At 41.1% G+C, this 15,657-nt stretch overlaps 1 protein-coding gene and 1 pseudogene across 10 annotated transcripts in view; one reads left to right on the top strand and one right to left on the bottom strand.

The window, feature by feature from the left end:
• Positions 1–15,657, top strand: part of TNR (tenascin R) — a 618,967-nt gene that overhangs the window by 498,610 nt on the left and 104,700 nt on the right. For 7 of the 10 annotated variants that reach the window (XM_072998215.2, XM_072998216.2, XM_072998217.2 and 4 more), the window contains 2 exons: positions 974–1,237; positions 11,290–11,405. In XM_072998215.2, the coding sequence (XP_072854316.2) occupies positions 974–1,237; positions 11,290–11,405 (380 nt within the window). The remainder of the gene's footprint in view (positions 1–973; positions 1,238–11,289; positions 11,406–15,657) is intronic. The other 3 variants (XM_078392396.1, XM_078392398.1, XM_078392400.1) reach the window with 1 other exon arrangement.
• LOC140706424 (poly [ADP-ribose] polymerase tankyrase-2 pseudogene) lies at positions 1,924–3,601 on the bottom strand (annotated as a pseudogene).

Here is a 15,657-nt window from a genome sequence, read left to right on the forward strand (position 1 = left end):
AAAAGAAAGAAGGACGAGGAGGAGGAGGTTGGGATTTGTGATGCTCACAGTCCCCTAAAGGATCGTTGGGCATTCAAAGAAATTCAAAGAAAAATCTGCAAAGTGCCTTTTTAAAGCCAGCAAGTGAAATAAAATTATCACAAATTTTCTGAGAAAAAGATCTGAGAAACTTGCGCTCAAGTTGACATTTAGCAGTTCCAATTGACCTTGCTCTGTTCATTGTAGGACTGCAGATCTTGTGGGCCATCATCATGGATAATTATTGCTGCAGTGGCTTAAATAAATTAACATGTCAAATCCCACAAATATCATTCTGTATCCCATCCAATCCAATTCTCATGGAATGGCTATTCCAGAATTCTCTTTGATTTTTCCTCAGATAAGATTCTGCTATACTTAAGAGCACTGAACATGAAAATGTTTCTTACATAGCTTCTAAGGTTCTACTTTCCTTGTCATGGTATTGATAATCTTCCATTTATAAAATAGGGAATCAGTATGCAGTAGTATCAGAGTGATTCGTACTGTATGTATTATTGCAATTCATGTAGAATTTGGGCTGCAAAAATTCTGAATGTTCGCATCATAAAAGCAACAGCATAATTCCTAAAGCAGCCAAAGGTAATTTGAAACTGGAAATAAGTTTCTTGTAGTCCAGTGAAACACAACAATCATGCTTAAAAACACAAATGTCATATAGAGGTACATTAGTTGAGAACAGTGATTGGCTTGTTCTGCCAAATAAGTGGAGGCAAAGCCAGATCTGTTATAGTAATACTTCATGAAATATCCTGTGCAACCTAATCTTTACTTGCAAGCAACAGCCAATACAACCTGTTCCCTATTACGTATGTCTTCCCATTGCAGTAGGCTAAGAAGGGACAACCACATGCATAATTCAAGGGTGCATTGCTGCTTGGAGAGAATGAGGAGCCGCCCTATCTCATACTTTGAATCTTGTATCTTCTTCTAGTTGCTTCACCCAGCAGTCTGCGAGTGACCGCCATCAGTGACAGGTCAATTGACCTCGAATGGGAGGGGCCAATGGCTGTGACTGAATATGTGATTTCCTACCAGCCAGCAGTGCCTGGAGGCCTGCAGCTCCAGCAACGAGTTCCTGGGGACTGGAGCAGTGTCAGTATCAAGGAGCTGGAGCCAGGCCTGCCATACAACCTCAGCGTCTTTGCAGTCATCAGTGATGTGATCAGTGTCCCTGTCAGTGTCAAGGTGGCCACCCGTACGTATTACCCAATAGTTCTGCACCCAAACATGCCATTTTTTATTTCAGAGTCTTGGGGTAAGCCAGAGGGTCCAAAGGGTAGATTTTCAGGTCCATACAGGAGAAATGCTTTAGTATAAAATAACAAGATGGAGAGATGTGGAGCATAGAAGAAGCATGAGGATGCTTAGCCCTTCCCGTGCTCTCTAGCTTTGTCATTACTACCCTCTCCTCCAGCCAGGATCAGGTCTACCACTACAGAGTAAGAAAGCCAACTGAGGGTGTAGATGCTGAGCTACTCATCTTTGTACTTATGTTGAGGGACAGAGCTGGATCTGCTCTATGGATGGTACTATACCCCCTTAATCAGGTTGGTGCACAAGACAAATCTTCTCCTAAAAATGTATGGCTTCAGATTTTGCAGTGTCCATACAATAGCTAGACACTATCTTTCTATTGTGGACAAGTGTTTCTCACCTGACACTAAGTTTCTTGCTGATGTACATCACCGGGTGCAGATTTTCACTGTTGTTGGGTTGGCTCAACACGGCTCCCAGTCCCACATTTGATGCATCCGTGTAGATGAGGAACTCACGGTCAAAGTCTGACGCAACAAGGACTGGTTTCGAAGCCAGCGCTCTCCTCAGACAATCGAAGGCTACCTGGCACTTTAACGTCCAGTGGATGTTTTCAGCTTGCTTTTTTCAGGTTAAGTTTGTCAACAGGGCAGCTTTATGTAAAGGAGTAAACTTCCACAAATCAGCTACATTGACAATTGCACCATGTTTACCAAGTAGTTCAGCCACTTCATAGTGTCCATAAGAACAAGTATTCTGCAAAGGAACAAGACCATCTTTGTCTTTTGTATGAACATCAGCACCGTGTTGCAGAAGGTATTCAACTGCAGACACTCTATTGTATCCTGCAGCAAAGTGAAGTGGTGTGGACTGATGGCCTTCAATATCCCGACAATCCATATTCTGAACGGTACATAACTTTTTAACCATGTCCATATGTCCTGCCTTTGCAGCTTCCACTAGCTGTCGACCTTCTTCTGAATTGCCTAAAGGGACACTTTCTTGTAATAATTGCTGGATACAGTACTTTTATTTCCCATCTAAGAGTTGGTGAAACCCTGCAGTGATACAATTGATGGATCACAGCCAGAGTTCAACAACAACCAGCAAGTCTGCAGATGGCCACAATGTGCTGCTCTGTGCAGAGATGTCTGACTAAGGTTATCCAAAGCACTGATCTTTGCTTCATGTTTCATAACTATTTCAAAAGCATCATTGTGTGCTTTTTCTAATGCCACATAGAGAGGTGTTAGGAAATCTTTTTTTTTTTCCTTAATGTTGGTTCCTTTTCTTAGAAGCAGTTCGCAGACTTGCTTCCTTTTGGGATATGGAGATGTAGCAGCACAATGCAAAGCAGTTTCATGAGTTGGGGGATGCTTGATGTTTACACTCTCAAGAGAGTTTACAAATCTCACATGAGCAACATCTGATTCCCTTGCAGCCTGTAGCAATGAGTGACCTTTGAATTCATATGCCAATTGCTCTTTTAACTGAGGTGTTGGAGCTCATTTGTACTTTTATTGTGGCAATTCAATAGTGTAGGATCAGCACCATAGCTTAGCAAGAGAGAACACACTTCCACTCTATTCTTAGAAGCACCTTCATGCAGAGGAGTGAACTGCCACAGATCCGTTGCATTTACACATGCAGCATGCCTTAAGTTTTGTCATTATTTCTGATGCAAAAGCCATTTGGCACATGTAGTTTACTAAGGCATCTGCCACAGTTTTGGTCTCTACATTTCTTAGGAGTACTGCTACAGGGTATCTAGTGACCTAATCTATAATAGATAGTACGAATCTATTCCTTGTCTAGTCGCTCTGGGTAAAGGTCCCACTAGATCCAGACATAAACATTGGAAAGGGGTCAAGATCACTGGCAATGGGAATACCTCGTTTTTGGCAAGTCTCACAGCTTTGACGGGGACCTTCTCCTCTCCTATGAGGAGTCATTCTCTCTGTACAACAAATCTTTTTCCACACAATACCTCTCTGGATGTTCATGGGTAAGTGGAATGGGATTCGAAGCATTCAGTTAAGGAGCGATCTTCTTTCTGTTCCTTAATAAAGGCTCTTAGGATTTCTCAACAGCACTAAATTAGCTGTCTCCCTCATTTCAGGTTGTTTCCCTAAAATGGGTCTTTCATTGCTAGTTTCAGCGCTTTCCTCAGTGACTTCAATCTGCCTCCCCTGAGAGTGGGTTACCATTAAAACACTCTGCATATGCTGAGATAAATCTAAACCAATCAGACAAGGAGCTGGGATTTGATCTAACACTGCTACTTTCCATATCCCAGGCTACGCATGGTACTTCACTGCCACTCTAGCCAGGGGCAGAACTACAGAGTTCGAACTGATGCCTTGGAGGCTGATGTTCTGTTCCAACATATTCTCTTTAGGAATGATGTCTGAGTGTAGTTATCTGGGAACATGTATCTCTCAAACCTAAATACATTATGTTGTCAATAAAAATAGTTTCCCCAGAGCTTTCTAGTACGTAATTCTCAATCTCTCTTGATTTAAAAAAAAACACTGTAACACTTTAGCCTCAGGAAGTTCTGGGGTCTCTGCCAAGTCCGTTCCCTTAGCAACAGTGTTGCTGCTGGTAGCTTCAGCTGCTGAAGGCTGAAGGATAAATACTTTTTTAGGCTGACTGAAATTTCGGTTTTTAGGATTTTCACACTGAGCGCAAAAATGTCCCTCTTCTTCACAGGAAAAACATTTCTTACTGACCCTGTGTTAAGAATAAAGGAATTTATTACTTTTTCCTTCAGAACTACCTGATTTCTGGGGACTATGCTCTGGGAATGAGGGTTTCACTTTAAAATGGCTTCCTTCAGCTTGAACCTGGCTGAAGTAATTTTTTACCAAGATTGAGATTTCTTACTGTCCTCCCACACTTTTTCTACCAATTTTTTACCTCAGAAAATTGAGGCTCTTTGATCCCAATAAGAGAATCAGCATATTCAGAAACTTGTTGCACATTTTTAGGATCCTTGTCCTTGACAAGATAATGCAATTCCCCTGGCAAAATTGAATAAAATTGTTCCAATCCAACCACATTTTTCATTTGTTCCAAGGAAGTGATATGTTTCTGCTTTAACCAAACTGAGTCAACCTTGCCCCAAGTTGAGCAAAAGACTCCTCAGGTTTCTTTGTAATTGATCAAAATTTTCTTCTGAGGTGCTCTGAATTAATCGCAAATCTGGAGTATACCATCTTTCTATAAGTCTCAAAATCTCTAGCTTGTTCAAGAGGGATCTCTGAAGAGGAAGCTTTGGATATTTTCTCCACCAGCAATTATTACTGAGCCTTCAGTTTCGTCTTCACTTTGAATTTGAGGGTTCCCATTTCCCTCAGCACTTTGGATCTCAACCTGTGCCCCCATAACCAACTTTTTACTTCACTTGGGGGGCATAAATAATACAATTTCTTATTAAACTGGGCTGTTGCTTTTCCTTCACCAGAGCAAAATGGACCTTTCTTTCAGTGGCTTTCCTTATAACTAGGTTGCGCTTTTCCAAGCATCTCGCCGCAGCTGCTCCCAAGCTCACAACTAGAGATGGGGACGAATATTAAAATGGATCCGCTTTTTCTACAAAAATATTTGTTAAATATTCATCCCTTTATATTCATGGGTTACAGAGCCCCCCACGAATATGGATGGATAGTTACCTATTTTTATTCGTCCTTCGTACAGTGGTGCCTTGCATTACGACGTTAATTCATTCCAGCGAAATCGCTGCAGAATGAAAACATCGTAATGTGAAAAGAAAAAAACCATTGAAATGCATTAAAACCCATTTAATGTGTTCCAAAGGGCTGTAAACTCACCATCCAGCGAAGATCCTCCATAGGGCAGCCATTTTCGCTGCCTGTGTAGCAAGGAATCCGTCCCAGAAAACAGCGTGGGGCCATTTTGTTTACCCGGTGGCCATATTGAAACCGCTGATCAGCTGTTGGAAAATTGTCATTTTGCGAAGAATCAGTTCCTGAAGCAGGGAACCGATCATCGCAAAGCGAAATTCCCCTGTAGGAAAGGTTTTGCTATCACAAAAGCGATCACAAAAAGTTCATCATAATGCGGTTTCGTTGTTAAATGGGGCAATCGTAAAGCGAGGCACCACTGTATTACCAAAAAGAACCCCATTCTGCGTACTGGCCACCTTTCAGCTGATCTGTGGCCAATAGGCAGCCACCCCACCCCCTTCCTCTCCCTATCTTAGCCTCTCACCCCCTTCCCCACAAACACCCCCTTAATTGCCACAGTCAAGGTCTTTATCTGGCCTCTCAGCCACGGCATGTAAAAAGGAAGACTGTCTGCTCTTTGCAAAGATGGCAGCTGAGGCTTTATTTAGGTTAGGGAAGATACAGCTGCCATCTTTGCAAAGGACCGCCTGGAAGGGGGGTAGGCATGTTTTTTTAAAATAACCCCCCCACAAATCGCTGAACAACTTTGTTATTTGTCGCTTCATGGGCACAACTTCGTGCTTTGTGAGTTGTCAGCTTTTGACAACTCATGAAGCGGGATAACTTGTCAAAATGATGAGTCATCCCCACCTCTACCCTTGTCACAATATTTTCCTGTCTGGGAAGTTCTTGTCTCCAGACACAAGAACAACTTTATGCTTAGCTTTTCTTTACTTTTAGCTTTTATTATCACCTCAGATCTATTCTGACTTAGACTTCCACTCCATCCACTACTGCTCTTCTCCCTCAGAGCTCTGGATTTTCAGCTAGCCACTTGGTCCTGTAAATCCTGAGGTAAATGGTTTCTCTTGAGTAGGTATTTTCACTATCTTAGGATTCTCCATATCTGGGTTCAGAAGCCCCGAAACTAAGTCTTCCACAAGACTCTAATGGATAACCACTTCTTGCCACAGATCCTAACCCCTCCTAGCTAGGAATACCTTCCAACTCAAGCCCATTCAATTTTTCACCGGATTGTTTATTATCCCAGCGCTCTTCCACCAATTTGTCACATTTCTGCCTGTCCCTTGGTTGTTTCATCAGACAAAGGCACAGGCTACATGTCGCGTCACTACCACCAGTTGGTTACATCAACATTATGTATTATTAATAATAGAGGTCCAGGCAATGTGTCATTTTTAAGTAGAACCAAAGAGTAGTTGTTTATTAATACAGGTTATAACGATCACCTCTCCCTAAAGAATGATGTTTCGACAAGGAGTATCTGTGAGCACAAAACTACCACCTTTATCTCTGAGGTAGGTCCTTTAGCCTCAGAAGTGAATAGCAAAAGCCTCATGGGCTATCTTGACCTTAACAGAAACCTTTGCTTACTTCCAAATAAATGAGCATTGGCTTTGTGCTTACTTAGATATCACAACAGCCCTGCAAAGGAAGACCTGGTAATTACAGTAGCTACTTAATGACCTTCTCCAATCTCCACTTGATTTAAGTGTAAGCCCTGCTGTTTCAAGAGGCCAGTCCTCTGTACGAATATTTGTTTTTATTAAGAAAATAAAGTAAGTTTCATTAGAATACAGTTGTTGTGCAAAAGCATTAAGCATAAGACATATCCACACGAGTAGACATGGTATAGAGGGGTGGGGTAAAAATCAAATAAATAAATAAATAAATAAATAAATAAATAAATAAATAAATAAATAAATAAATAAATAAATAAATAAATAAATAAATAAATTACAATGGTTAAATAAAGCTGCTATTTCTTATTAAAATAAGAAATACTAAAATCTAGCTAAGTAATAACCTTGGCTTCGAAGCTGGGCTATTCACTCCCCCTTCTCCTCTTTCAAAAGGCAAACCTTTTTTTTCTTACATTCTGCAAGCGTTCCTCCACATGCCATGAATCAACATTTTGCATACACAAGCAATCATTTTTCTACATGTCCTAAGACCTCCTTCTTCTTGACACTTTCTAGCTGTCCACCAATTAAGTGCAAGAAAGCTTAACACAACTCTCCACCCATATTTCACATGAGATCCACAGGTGCCTTATCTTGCTTCCAATTAAGCAGTGTTCTTGTTTGGTCTTCTCTAGACCTCTCTCTGGCCTTGCCTTCTTATCTCTGTCCATGCTTCTCTGTACCAGGCAGTAAATCTGAAAAAACTGTCTCACACATTGCATTGCTTTTAACTCATTTTTCACAGAACCTAACTGCCTCCATCTTTATGGGACTACAATTCCCAAGATCCTTCAGTTCATTACAAAGGTGATGAAGGTACAATCAATTTATTTAACTTTAACCAAACATCCCACTTCATCCACCCTCAACCATCAACTCTCTCTCTATCCACCCCAAACATCCAAACTGCAATCCCCCTTGTGAGACCAGAGGTGAGAGAGAGACCTCCCTCTCACGGGAGTTCCATCCCTACCACCAACCACTGAGAAAGAAAGCCAGACCCCGCCAGTTCCCCCAGCCAGGAAGACAAGACCACCTGGACCAGACCTGGGGAACCTAGAGAAGGGTTTAAATGAACTAAAGGTTAAGGAAACCAGGACTCTATTGGTGGGCACAGGAGAAAAAGGCCGGGAAGTAGTGGAGGCAGGGTTGGGAGATATAAAAGGAGGGAAAGGGGAGTTACCAGGTAATTGGGAATGGATATGGATAGAAGACCCCTGGACGGGGCAAGTAGAAAAGCTAAGGGTTCCAAAGGAAGAAGTAGATGCATGGAGGAGGAGAAAACTCACTCCCAAGCGATCATGCTGGGGTGAGAAGGAGACCAAGGAGTGGCAGAAGAAATTAAGGGAAGAGAAAGAGAAGGTTGAGAGGGAGTGGAGAGAGAGGTTGGAACGGAGGATGTGGGAGATGCATCAGAGGGAAATCGAGAGACCCCATGGCAGACGGGGGAACCCCCCAGGGAATGTGACTGGGTAGACTTTGGAGAGGAGGGCACCCCCCCCCATTGGAAGGAGAGAACAGATTATTATTAAACCCAGACACCCCGCCTGAGTGGCCCAGTCCTCGGAATGTTCAGGGCAGAAACCCTTTTAAGTTGGAAGATTGGAAACCCCCGTCGGGTGGTGGCCGATGCCATGGCAAGATCGTTCAGTCACGAAGAAAAAGTCCTGAGGATGAGATCTATAAAATGGAATATGATGCAAATAAACTGGGCAAATCCTGTTAGAATAAAATCCAAGATGACTAAAATAAATCACATAATTCAGGAGGAGGGAGAGGAAGGTCAAAGAGTGGTCCATGTGAACCTGATCAAGTTTAGAGAAGTCATGGTAGCATACATAAATGAGATAAGGATCTATAGTCAGATATGGACAGATCCCCTACACCATAATGAAAAAGTGCTACTAAGAATACATGAGGCTGGATTAACAGTGAAGGCTAGCAAATGCCAGCTGAGTAACTCCAAGTTTAAAAAGAAAAGGCCATATTGATGGGGGAGACATAATCAAACCCCTAACATCGAAGATTAAAGAAATCAGTAGCTGGCCTAGACCAACAACAAAGAAGAACAGATCATTCTTAGGGTTAATTAGCTATGAGAGGTGCTCTATCCAGAACTTCAGTAAAATAGAGGCCCCTTTATTGGACCTAACCCATAAAAGAAAAGCTGGCAGGATCCAGCGGTCGAGCGACTGGGAGGAGACCTTCAAGTGGTTGGAGACTGCGCTGATGACCGGTCCTGCCCGGAGAGAACCAGATTTCCATCAAGGGTCCGTCTTCACAGAGGCATCCCACATCGGACTGTGAGCCATGCTGAGCCAGGAGGACACCAGCGGGAACCTTCATCTGGTGATGAGCGAGAAGTTGCAGGCTGGCGAGAGACACATTTCCATCATAGACTGTGGCGAGAGACACATTTCCATCATAGACTTGTACTTTTCCACTTTTTCGCTGCCACCAGAGGATATTATCCTCACTATATCAATTAAGAATCTCACACCCTTGCTGCCAAATAAAACAAGGTTTATTTCAGGATTAATAAGTGAATCGCATAAGGAAAATCATGGATGTTCTATTATCTTTCATTCAATAAACATGCATTTCATTACTTATAAACTTGCTTGTATTCAGTTACTTTAATCAGGGTCTCAATATATTCTCTGTCTATGTACTTCTAATTCCTTTTAACTTTTTAATATTCTCTAACAAACCAACTGTCCATTATCCTGTCTAAACACTTCACCATCTTTTCCCTAACTCTCTCTCTCTCTGTGTTCCCCTCTAACTGCCTCTCTGGCACTCCCAGTTCCCTTGACTCTGCCCTTTTCTGTCCTATCATAGGCTCCTGCACTGGAGCTCTAAAATGACTGACAGGAGTGATATGTGGGCTGTCCGCCACAACCCCCAACTCTCAGATCCTCCAAAACTCCAATCTCCTCTCCTCCTCCTCCTGCAGAGAATCATATATCTCGTGACTCTGCCCCTCCAGCACTCTCAATGGTCCATGCAGATAGCATATGAATATTCATGACCTGGGCAGACACCATACATTTTATTCCATTTCAGGCCACATAGGCTCATGAACATGGGTATGCAGAACTAAAAATTCAGTCTGTCACAAGAAGATGGGTAATCTCAGGTGCTGCATGCAATCAGCATGAGGTGGTCAGTGATGGCTTTAACAGTGGCAAGGAAGGTTGGCATCAGATCTTTTCACAACATCAAGATTAGGATGGTCATGTCTGTTGACTATACCTCAAACATAGTTACAGGGGCTGTTGGAAGGTTGCCAATCCTAAGCAAAAAAGCCTTTCAGCACCTTGTCCTTAGAAAGAAAAGTGGTGATTTGGAGTGAACCATTGTGAAGCAAGCTTTCATCTGGGTGAACCAGAAAGACGGTAGCAAGAAAATAGATGGTTCTTCATGTAAGCCTGCAGCATTCCACAATGCTTTAGGTTGCACTTTAGAACTTCCAGGACATTTTTGTCTCAGAGTTTCTTGTCTAAGAACAACTGCTGGCAAGGCAGAAGGGGGGAAAAGGGGTCTCACCTGACATCTGTTCAGTTCATTTAGTTAAGTTAACATGAAAGCAAGCAATGGCTTCCATTCTCAGAGGAGACTCACACATTACACCTGAGATGTTCTAAGCATATGCTTGAAATTTTAAAGTATAAACAACAGATAGGGAAGACTTGAATTTGCAATTATGTGTAGGAGCTAAGGAGCTAAGATCGGTGATGGCATTCTGTCAAAGGTACATTGTCAGTGATAAGCCTACAATACAGCTGCTGTGAAAAAGGGAAATTCCTTCCTGGGCATAATTAGAAAAGGAACTAAAAATAAAACTGAAATTACGTCATATAGCGGGACCAGATTAAGAAGATTGTGTAGAGGTTTCATCACTGTACATAACTAGTTGCATAAATAGAAAATGTGCAGAAAATAGCAATCAGAAAGATTAAAAGCAACTCTGTTGTCAGGCAAGTTACAGTGTTTGTGGAGGTTCAACCTAGGGGAAAAAAGCAAAAAATATGGGTGAAATTACAGAAGAGTATATGATGTAGAAGTATATAAAATTAATGCACAGGGGGAGAAAGTGGATTGCTCCCACTCATACCTAGCACTTGGAATCATCCACTGAAGTGGTGGTAGAATCAGGACAGGTAAATGGAAGTGCTTCATAGTAAGCTCATAATTAAACTGTAGACTTTGCAACCACAAAATATAGTATAGTTATGGTAACACAACAGTATGTTCAAGTTCTTCCTTGCGAGTAAATTTCAGCATTTGGCTCTCATGGTTAACTCTGTTTTCTGTGATGTACAACCTGCTGGAGTTGAAAGGCCATTTTTCTACCCATTCCTAGGTTGTTGTGCTGGACATCTAGCCTTTATCTAATCCACCAGGGAAATCAGCCAGAATAGAGAAGAGACATGCCCAGTTTACTCAACATATCCAGAGATTTTTCTCATTATATCCAGTTTCCTCCACAATTGAACTTGCTTAGACAGTGCAAAGTAGAGATGTGAGCTATAGGTAGGCAGTTGAAGTTCCTGTGCAGCTAACACAGCACTTTCCTCGCCTTCCCCCCTCTGTTCCAGAACTCTCCACTCCACAAGAGCTGCACTTCAAAGCGATCACAGAGACCACTGTGGAGGTACAATGGGAACCCTTTCCCTTCTTGTTCGATGGCTGGGAGATCAGCTTCATTCCCAAGGTAACTGCATTTTTTTGAAGCTGTCCTTCTTCCAACTCCCTTCTCAATGGAAGGAGGCAGTAATGTTTCTAAGTTGTCAGAATTACAGGAGAACTGTCTTCGCTGGTGGCAATGACATTAAGATCAGTTGGGATAGGGGAGGGGAGGGGAGGGGAGAGGAAGCAGGTGAAAGAAGTTGCTCTGCAAAAAGCTGCTTGTCCTCTGTTTGGGGCTTACTGTGCTGTGGATGGAGTAGCTTGATACACAAGAACCTACTTTGCTTCAGCAAGGTAGACTTCTTGTCTCTATCAAACTACTATGGCAGTAGTAGTTTGGACACTGCATTATTAACATGGGTATTAAATACCACAATTGCTCTGCTTCCCCATTCCCAATATCTATGAAGAAATGACACACTGATCTCACTAATTACAGTAGCTCTACCACCACACACCTCCCACAACTGCTGAAATATGACTGATATATTTTTCATGCCATCATGTTATAAGGCAATTGCTGCTACCATTAAATGATGAACATGATGTAAGTACCACAGCTGGAGCTAAATTACTCTTGTTTTCACAGTTCAAAGCAGTGAGAAATCAATCATTACACATAGACCTGCATGTTAATTTCACATATTTAGTAAATCTGTTATATTTTCAAATTGGCTAATAAAAATTTAAATATATTTCAGCAAACCTTATGGGTCTGCATGGTTACAGCAGTTGTTGCAAATACTAAGTTTGGATGAACGATACAAACCTGTTTAATCTAAGACTATACGTAGTTGAATGGGACAAAATAACTATGTGTGCATTTTCATTATTATTGTGGGAAATTTCTATAGTAGTAGTGAAGATTAACCTTACAACTGTAATTGTAGATTTAGACTATGTTTGCATAGCAAACATGTAGACAAGAACTATTCACTTATCATATGGAAATGCACATGACATTTAATGAAGGTTCATCCAAGAACAAAAAGCACAATTAATTCCTAGAGATATGAAAACCTACAGCAGTTAAACATACAAACAAAATCAGCAGAAAAACATAAGCAAGATGAGGAGACACTGATGAAGGCTGTCTGAATTTCACAGCTGTTGTTAAAGTACCAGAGGGAGTTTTGGTGATTTTACAAGCCCTTGATTGCTTGTTCACTTTGACGTTCTCTTCTCTCCCTCTTGTATGCTTGCAAAATTCCTTTGCAAGTGGAAGATCTTAAAAAACAACAACATACATTTGTAATTCCTATTCAAAATTACTGTAGATAAAAGCCTTGCTGGATAAGATACTACTATGTGGCATAAATAAGAAATGGTTACGCAAATCTTTCCTGAGGATTCAATGAATGAGTAAAATGTATGTCTATGAGCACCCAAAAATAATGAAACAATCATTCTGTGAGACTGGAGAAGGTTATTTCTTTGTTCATGTCAGAAGCACTACGATACAATTAATAAATATATCAGATATCTAATGGACAACATCAAGAACATTTTGAGGGAGCTAACATCAAGTCTTCCAATGTTGAACAGCACAGGGTGCAGTAACATAGGTGTGAAGTTGCCTTATTGCTCCACACTCTCAAAGGAGAAAGTTGCATCCATTTAAAAATTAAAAGGAAATGAGTGAAAAGGGAAGCCTAAAAAAATAATCCCCTAAATCAGAACTAATTTAAGGACACACAATTAAAAAATTAAGGGCAGTTTTGGACTAGAGTTGTTAGCTGAACAGAAGACTGCTTTGCTTCCTTTTGAGCCTTTAAAGGCAGTTTGTTTTCTAGGAATTAGCAAAGAAAGCCTTTCACAGTTTGGAGGTTAGCATTATCTCTATTCATGGGCTTCTCCAAATGGAGCAATTGTTGCACTTTCTTTAAACAGATGATACTGGTATTTTTCCTGATGAAAAATAAATGAGAACCAAACACGAGAAACAGTGACCACCATTTTCCATGTATTTTTAAACCACCTCCCAATCCTATAGGTGTCCAATCCCTCCCCCTTTTTACTTTGCATTTCCAAAGAATTCAAGTACCAAGAGCTTCTTGGGTTATACATTTTCAGGTTAGTGCTAACCTACTAACACAGCAAACAAACATATTAATCAAATAAAATAATCTTCATAGTTTACAGTTGATTTCTGAAGTGGATTATTAATGCTTTCTTCCAATGCCTCTAATCAGATGGGGAAGCTTTCAGTTTTAGCACTAATCCAGTAAGCAAAGAAGGAAGGGAAGCAAAGTTCCAGTAGATCACATCATTTACAAAGGTTTTCTTTAAGCTTGTTCTGCAGGGTTGTGAAAAGACAGCTGATTTTCAAAACCACAGTAGGAGATAAGCCAAAGGCTCTCACAGAAGCTTTCAATTTAGCAATAATCTAGTAAAGTGAAGAGAGGGGCAGAGGTTTTAAAGGTTCTTTAAACTCATTTTGAAAGTTTCATTTATATTGTGTTAAGGGTTTTAAATGATTTCTTGAGGAGAGGCTGGTTTCTTAGAAGAGACGTGTATTTTAGGAATAGTGCGAACAGAAAGTACAGTAAGATCTGCAGTTCAGTAGCACCAAATGACACCAACCAGCACAAGAAGTGAAGAACAAATGTTCCTGCTGGATGAACCCAATGTTGGTGCATCAGACATAGCTGTATCATATGAGCTCCTTGAAAAGTTGCCAATCCTGCTTTGGCTGTTATGGAAAAACTGCAAGCGTAGAAGTGAGATTGCGATGTTACCAGCTTTACAGTTTCCTATGAAATACTCAAAATGAGTATCCTAGCCTACATCAAGATCCAAGCAAAAAAGCATTGCTGCATGAGGCTTTCTCCAGATCAGATTCTTTTTTCCCAGGAGAATCTTCAAGACCCTGACATATTAAGTCAACTCTTTGAACAAGTGCAGTCCTCATAGGGTGCGTATTCAAGACTTTATCCACTGCAAAAGAAAGGGTCTCACTTTTCACTTCATGTGGATGAGATCCAGAAGAGCCAGATTTCTGTTCTATTAAGGTTTGAAACACATGGGGTGAGCTTGGATCCGTTACCCTCTTTCTCTAATCTACGTGATGTACTCCAGAAGACCATTTATGAAATGAAGACAGGCAAAATGTACTTCACATGGGAGAAGGATAAACAGAGTAGGTAAATTTGGAAAAGCAAGCCACCAACATTTCATTGCTGCAGCTGGATATCATAGCAATGTGAGGTCTTTTGATGAGATTGTTGTGTTTGTCCTGCCACTTTCTGAGATCATCATCATCTAAGAACTGCAGAACTGGAAGGAACCCTATGAATTATCGAGTCCAGCCCCTGTCAAGAAGGCATAGCAGGGAATCAAACTCCTGACCTGTGAAACTTAAATCATTCAGCTATCCTGCAGTTTAGTTCTGCAGGAGTTTGTTAAGTGGAAATTATATGCAGAGGAATTTGCAGTACTACAGATGTGGGATGCTGCACCTCAAGCTGTTCTTTTGTCCCCTCTGTTTCCATGTTCATCCCTGGCTGGAAACTAGTGCTTAAGAGCTTTTTGCTTGTCTGTGGCTTAAAACTGACTTTTATTTATTAGCTCTCCATGATCTTGACTGCTTTACATCTTACTGAATTGTTTTATAGTATGCTTGTTCTCGCTCTATATTGTATTTATTGATATTAGCCACCTTGAATATTTCTCCAAAACTGGAAACGCAGAACAGAAAGACCTTGTTATGTAAATATGTTCATGCATACATGCATACCTATATATGAAAGGCAGTGTGGTGTAGGGGTTAGCGTGTTAGACTACCTTACGGAATGATAGTGAAGATAATCTACACTGCCTTCCCTACCTCACAATCTTGGATGCTGCAATTTGCAGACGTGCTAAAATAGGGGTGGCACTTCTGTGAAGGGGCTACATCCTTATGGGATAATTTGTCAGAGATTTATTTATTTATTTATTCAATTTTTACCCCGCCCCTCTAAACAACGTCTACTCGGGGCGGCTTACATGCTGGCACACGCAGGTCACTTTTTCTCCAGTTTGAACTGCTTGTTTGCAAAGAGCTTCTGAAATAAGGGAAATGGCCAGTAAAATAATACTGAACTGGGTAGTTCAGACTATCCTAAATGTACCATCCCAGGTTACCTATCCTTGCTTTAAACTTGAATGTTTAAAGATACAGAGATCTTTTTCATGTGCCTCTTTCACAGTATGCAGTTCAGCCCAAGGATTAAGAAACTGAATCTTGTTCAACAGATTGAGTATGTTAAAGGAATTAATCAAAGACTGAGACGTAT

Source organism: Pogona vitticeps, chromosome 4 (assembly GCF_051106095.1).
Source record: "Pogona vitticeps strain Pit_001003342236 chromosome 4, PviZW2.1, whole genome shotgun sequence".
In the NCBI taxonomy this organism is placed as follows: domain Eukaryota; kingdom Metazoa; phylum Chordata; class Lepidosauria; order Squamata; family Agamidae; genus Pogona; species Pogona vitticeps.